Source organism: Ambystoma mexicanum, chromosome 1p (assembly GCF_040938575.1).
Source record: "Ambystoma mexicanum isolate Mex_15411 chromosome 1p, UKY_AmexF1_1, whole genome shotgun sequence".
NCBI lineage: Eukaryota > Metazoa > Chordata > Amphibia > Caudata > Ambystomatidae > Ambystoma > Ambystoma mexicanum.
Genome location: NC_090921.1, coordinates 400,942,754 through 400,949,434, shown reverse-complemented (window position 1 = coordinate 400,949,434; position 6,681 = coordinate 400,942,754). Strand labels below are relative to the sequence as shown.

General features: G+C 51.8%; 1 protein-coding gene across 1 annotated transcript; it reads right to left on the bottom strand.

Annotated features, from left to right (window-relative positions):
* Positions 1 to 1,712: 1,712 nt before the first annotated feature.
* On the bottom strand, positions 1,713 to 5,715 carry KLF2 (KLF transcription factor 2). Its single transcript, XM_069649171.1, has 3 exons — positions 5,399 to 5,715; positions 3,294 to 4,203; positions 1,713 to 2,727 (listed from the first exon to the last, which is right to left on the bottom strand). Exons 1-3 carry the CDS (start codon positions 5,465 to 5,467, stop codon positions 2,552 to 2,554), a joined length of 1,155 nt encoding a protein of 384 aa, XP_069505272.1. The 5' UTR covers positions 5,468 to 5,715; the 3' UTR covers positions 1,713 to 2,551.
* Between the last annotated feature and the right edge of the window lie 966 nt (positions 5,716 to 6,681).

Sequence of the window (6,681 nt, the reverse complement as noted above, 5' to 3'; positions counted from 1 at the left end):
TCCAGTTTCCGCGTAAATCCTCTGGGCTGCTGCCGTGGAGATTTATTTCTAATACGGAATGTACAGTGGCAATGGTATCACCACTCCACCCCCCCCTCGCCTCAGCACTGCTCAAGGGGTAAAAGCATGCTAGTACAGTGGAGTAACTTTTCTGAAAATGTTGGGGGCGGAGGGACATGCCATTTAGAGGAAAGGTGCCCCTGCCAAATGAATGATGACAAAATGGAGTGCCACGAAAGTTGGTGGGACAAACACCCTTGTCCCACCCCCCCTAAAACTACGCCCATGTGCTTGTACACACTGATTTGCCATTCCACCCCATTTAAACTGAGGATGTCTGACTCTCCCTCCACGTCGCGTGGACCAGGACGCCTTCAAGGGTAAAACCATATACGTTTCTCTAAAGGGGGCGGACTGGCAGGGGCACGCACGCCCGAGAGCTAGGTTTACAGTTGTGTTGGTTGGACTCAGATCAGAGTCACGTTTTTCCACGGAGAAGTAGTAAGGCAGACAACTCCTCTAAGGCCAATCAACTGCATGCCCCCCCCCCGCAGGTTATGTTTTCTGATATGGGACACGTGCCCAACACTTACCGTAGTACCCAACACTTACCTCCTGCCTGCGAATTCCCTCTGAAACCTGGAGCATCTCTTTAAGGTAGCTGTATCGCGCAGGAACATCAAGCACGGTACTGCACTGGCATTGCCAGTGTAATTATCATGGAGCATTCCTGGGAGATGTGGGCTTAATTCCAGCTTTATATGTGCTGTGGGTACAATATAACTCCCTAAACTAAACGTGACTACGGCTACTTGATAAACAATATGTCCCGCTTCTTGCACCCAAATATTGTTAAAACAAGCATTAGAAAGGCCAGCCGCGTGGCTTGTGTATAGATAGACATCACATGTCCAGGTACTCACAGCATTTTCCACTTTTTGCAATCTTATGACCAGGTACTGCCATTTAGACAGAGTCCATGGCTAAAAGCCGTCCCCATGCCTACACAAAAGTGAAGAGTGTTGTCTGCGCCAATGCTTGTTTTGGGACAGTGAGAGACATGCCTCTTCTGAGAGCTTTCCTTTCTCCTGAGCTTTTTTTTTGAGCTGTGACTTTTGTGATAAAAACAGTTTGGGAGGCGGCATTCGGGAAAGGTGCCAGTTTGCAGTTCTGAAGTGCACATTTGTCGGCACAGCAGACGCAGCCTTGTGGGTGAAGCGTGTATTTGTTCATTTGGGGAGCAGCTGTAAGAGGCCTTCTGTTCGGCGCTCCCTGGAGAAGCCGGGGAAGAGAAACACGGGGTATTTTCTGCATTCCTCCACGCAGCAGGTCGCTTTTTTGTGCATGAGACATTGACAGCCGCGGTTTACTTTGCACAAAGGAATGTTTTAAAATACGCCTCCCTAATTATATAAATGCAATGTTTCAATTTATAGGGAAAACCACACTCTTGGCACACTGTACTCACAGCTGGCATCCATTAAGAGCGCCATCTAAATAGCATAGCATTCGCTAGAGCTTAGGTCTCAAATTAAAGGGTTTGTTTATTTTTTTTAGCTACACAACTGGTCCTAGTGTATGCCTTCGCCCCGGCATCACAGCACACCTCCATTTTGCTTTCAACAGTTTGTCCTGCACGCAGAATAAAAAGCCCCTCCATTCAGCAACGAGAAGCAAACGTCGAACAACGAGAACCGACGCACACACAGTAGTCCAATAGCGTTCACATTTTATTTTTTCTTAAAAAGGTGAAAATATTTTTCACTTCTGAAAAACCTTGTTTTTTTTCCTTTTCATGTTTTTCTTACAAAACGGACAACATGCCATCTGCTGTCTTGTCATATTTACATTAATACATTACAATATTTATTATTGTACAAAATTTACAAATATAATATTTATACACATATACATTATTTATATATATTTAAAAAATCATTTAGGCAGTAAAATACATTTCTTTTCCTTAACAAGGCATCTAGCCCTGCGAATAGTGTAAGAACGTGGCTGGAATAGACGACAGTCGTTTATTGCACTTTTATAAAAAATATATATATATATATTTGGGAATGGGAGTGTTTTTGGTCCTTCTGGCTATCCCTTCAGACATGAAACATTGTAACATTCATGGAATCCCATCTGGCGTCATAGACTAGGCAGTTTTCATTGCAAACATTGTCACGTGGCAGTTACAATCAAGAAATACAGTAAAATCAGCCTTCATCCTATTGGTCAGAGCAACAGGCATGGAGTCTACTTGTCTCGATGTGGCCTTCGCAGAAGCCTGTCAGATAAATAGACCGCGTTCCGGCCACCGTTGTCAAGCTCGAGATGATGTGTGCTGAGGTTTTAAGTTCATTCAACCTTCGAGAAGGCTTTCCAGTTTCTCATGGTGAGGACCAGCCTAATGGGCTCTTTGAGAGTTTTGAGGCCAGCGTCTTCCGCTAAGAGGCTGTCCAGTCTTTGCCCCTTCCCTAAGTAGTACCAGCTACGTAATCATTGTAAGAGGGCCTCTTGGGCGGTCCAGTTGGGTAAGGCATGGCCCGAGTGTCTACATGTGCCTCTTCATGTGCAGAGCAAGGTGGTCCGACCTGGAGAAGGCCCGGTCGCAGAGGTGGCACTGGAAGGGTCGGTGGCCGGTGTGCTTGCGGTAGTGGCGGGTCAGCTCGTCGGAGCGGGCGAACTTCCAGCCACAGCCGTCCCAGTTGCAGTGGTAGGGTTTCTCACCTGTTAGGAAGAGGAACAGAAGGTTTGGTTAAGCATGCGATCGGACAGGTGTTTCGTTCACTGTGCGTCAATACAAGACCACGTTCAGGCAAAATCTACTAGCTCCAGGAAAATGTATTTATTTAAATGTATAAAGCGCACAGCGGCCCTGAGGCATTGTGGCGTTGTTACACAAGATTCACTTGGTTACAGAGCCAACTTAATTACAAGCCAACAGGCCCCAACGGGATGGCCAGGTGCACCTACTCAATCTACTTTGGTGTGAAAAATCAGGCTATGCACTGCAACCCTGGAGACTTTAGGTTTCGGGGGGGCATATATGGTGGTTTTCCACTGGTAATCAACGAATATGTGGGCTGTCACATCATGTGCTTACCTACACTGGACTGCAATTAGTGAAGGTCTAGAGAGCGGATGCATAACGGACCCTGTGCTACAACCCCCAGCCCCCCTCCCCCCACACTTAACTCAAATGCTCTAGCCTGGCTTGGCAACCCAGGAAGGCCTTCTCTCTGTCTCATAGGAGTGTAAAGGCCAAGCCTTGGGAATGACTGGCTTGCATTTACCTGTGTGAGTTCTCAGGTGGGCCTTTAAGTGGGAGCTCTTGGTGTATGTCTTCCCGCAGCCCGTGTAGGTACAGGTGTGCGTTGCCGTCCGCTTCCTCGGCCAGGCTCGCCGGCCTCTCTTGGGTTTGGCATCCAGCAGCTCCAGGGGGGACGAGGGAGGCGTCAGCATGCCTCTCTGCACCTGGGGCGCAAGGGCCAGGGCCTCCTCGAACATGGCGTAGTGGGGGGCGCCGGGGTACTGCAGTTGGGTCTGGAAGCTGGAATTCGGCAGGTAGCTGGGTGGGAAGGGCATGGGGGGCTGGCACATCAGCTGGCACTCGCTCATCGCCAGGTCGTCGGGGCTCAATGGAGGGGTGTCGGCGCCGGCCATTTGCGGGGAACTGGCCACTCGCGGCTGCTCGTAGGCCATCATGCAAGTGGCGCTGCCTTCCTGCTTGATCTTGGCACAGTTCTGGGGCACCATCCCCAGGACTGGCCCGTAACTGTCCATGTTAGGCTCAGCCTTGATGGTGTCCATGAAATGCTGACTCCCAAAGTTTGGGGCTACGAAGAAGCGGCCCTGGACGCTGCTGTGGTGGCCGTAGCTGGCTTCGTAGTCGGCCCGGATCATCTCGGTCATCAGGCTGCTGGTGGTGTACGGTGGCGGGCTCCCGTGCTCGGGCGAGTGGTAGCACCCAGGGGACGGATTCGTCGGGTAATAGGAGCACGGCTCTGGGGAGGCCGAGTCGTAGCTCTCGCTGGACGGGCTCTGCTCGAGGTGGTCGCTGCCCATGGACAAAATAAAATCCAGAACGTTGTTCAAGTCGTCGTCCTCCTTCCGGGGGGAGAGGAGGGTGTCGGGGCTGGGGATGCCCCCCGTCATACTGCAGCTGCTTTGCGGGAGCTTCATGTCGAGGCCAGACTTCCACCGCTGAAACAAGGCAGACAACACACACGTTAGTTAGGGTCGAAGCAAGGCAAAGTGGCAAGACATGCAACATCATTCCGTGCTCGGCGGAAACTGCGCGAAGCAACTTTCACGGAATCTGTGGACTGCGCAATGCCGCATTGCAAGACTAGCTGCGGGCCGGATCTCTCGCAAGGCAGGGGCGCGCGTGCACGGGGTGGAGAAACAGCTGTCCGAGCAGTGAACTCTCTGTGCGCATCTGGCTCGCCTTCAATCTACAGCGCCGTCTTTTGGCAGCACCCCGCCAGGCGCTTTGCGCGGCAGGTGCGCGGCTACACGCCTGGGTTTCAAGTGCGCCAAAAAGCAATGCGAGATTTGTGAAAGGGGAGCACCTCTGCCGTGCACGGCCCTGCTAGGGCAACCCTGCTATAAGGCAACGGTGCGTTTGCCAAACATGCGCGCAAAAGAGAGAAGACAGGGGCTGGGCAGCAGCTATGGACTGGCCTGGCATGCCCAGGGCGAACCACTGGAAATCGAGGTGAAAGCAGCGCATTCCGCTGGTTTTATTTACGTGATAAACGCAGATTTGCGAGCCTTTCTGGCCGAAAACCCATACTTCAAACAGGGATTTTCGCCCAGAAAGGCGCGCAAATCTGCGTTTTTCACGCAAATAATTACATGAATCAGAAGACAGACAAGCGGAAAGAAACTCGGGGAAACCGGTCGATGTAACCATCTGCGCGTGCGGTGGCTGTGCGGCCGCACGGCTGACACGCACGGTGTCAGAATGCCGGGACAAACCACTCCAAAATACAGTATTTCTCTACTGGGGCAAACACGTTAACCATGCATGTACCATTACCGATGGACGCCCACCTGCATCCCACGTGCTAGTGTGTGCGGCGTGCAAGCGCACGAGTGCACACGCCTTGCACTTTAGTGCACGCTTGCTAAAAGCGTATCTGCGTGCTATGGACAGACGCTGGAGAGGTTCACATCAGCCTGCAGGCAGAGCCAATGCAAGGCAGTTTAGAGTTTCTAGGAATTACGTTTCAAGTTTTACAGTTGAATGCAATCGTGCATGTCTGCTTTGGATTAGACCCGCATGCTTAGTAGGCAAGATGCGTTCCAAATTAGCCATATATTTTGAAAAACGCAGGTTTAAGGGTACACAAAATAAGCCAACTACACGTGTGCATAATCATAAAATAAAACTTACTTCTTGGAAGCTCTTTTCCGTGTGAGGGCTGGCAAAGGTGGCAAAGGAGGGGAGGATGGTGTCAGCCATGGCACCCCAGGCTGCGGTTGTACTGCTGTTTGCCCCTCGCAGTGAAGTAAAGTTGCTGCTGATAGTGCTGTGTGTCCTAGGGCGGCTCTGATCAGGCCGGCCCAGATCTCTAGCTTATAAGTAATGTCCAGGCAGGTCTGGGCCAATGGAAGGGGCAGCAGGAAACACGTCCAGGATGGAGGCTGAGCTCCTAAATATAGCCCCGGTATATAAGGCGGAGGGGAGCGCAGGCAGAGCTTCTCACGCAGTCAGGAGAGCCCAGGGCTCTTAAAGAGTAGCCAGGCCCCCAGCTCTCCCAAGCTCCGCCTCCCTGCTGCGCGTGCACTGGCATAGTAGGCAGGCCACGCCCACGTGAGCCCAGGACGCCGGCCGCACCACCTGCCCAGAACTCGCCGGCCCTCCTCCACGTGCGTGCCAGTTTCGATTGCTCCTAGGCCCCGCCCCTAAACGCTTCGCTGCGTTGTCGGGCTTGCAGCAGTAAGCAGGCGTCGCCTACTGGCCACGCCCCCTGTATTGTATCCCCGGGCAACAATGGCAATAACAACAACACGTTGGATCGGAGCCTCCGGGGAGCGTCCTGACGTCACAGTGACGCCTATGAAAAACACAAGAAAGGAGTTTGGGAGGGGGGAGCGGGAGCTCCCCGGGCTCTCCCCGGATCAAATACCCAGGAATGGCGCATGCGCTGTACGGCCACTCGAGGGGATTGCTTATGGACGGTGTCACCCGCGGTTGTTTTGACAGGAGGCGCGCGTGCTTTAGTTCAGGCATTCCAGGATGGCCTGCGACGACGGAGTCCTTTAATAAACGCCAATTTTTCCAATTAAACGAGCCTTTTCATGTGCCAAAGCGGCAGACACTGAACGATTGCGGGTTGCTTTTTGCCGAGTTAAATGATACGCTCTTTTTAGGCCAAGTTGGTGGCGGGGGACAAGTAACAGTAATTTCGGCAGCAGAAATGGGGGGACGGCCGGTGGCCGCCCACATTAAGTAAACAATGGAAGATTTTGCAGCGTCTTGTGGTCCAACGACATTCGTGCACACGAGGCATTTCTGCCTAGGCAGGAGAGAAACATTTTCTCTTGGACAAAATGTACATTTGTTCTTCTAAATAAATACTGTCAGCCACTGTGGTATCATGTCAAGTCAGAAGACACAGCATTCTCTGTATTTCTGTTGCCAACTCTACCTCTTTGGTGTTGCAAATCAGTATG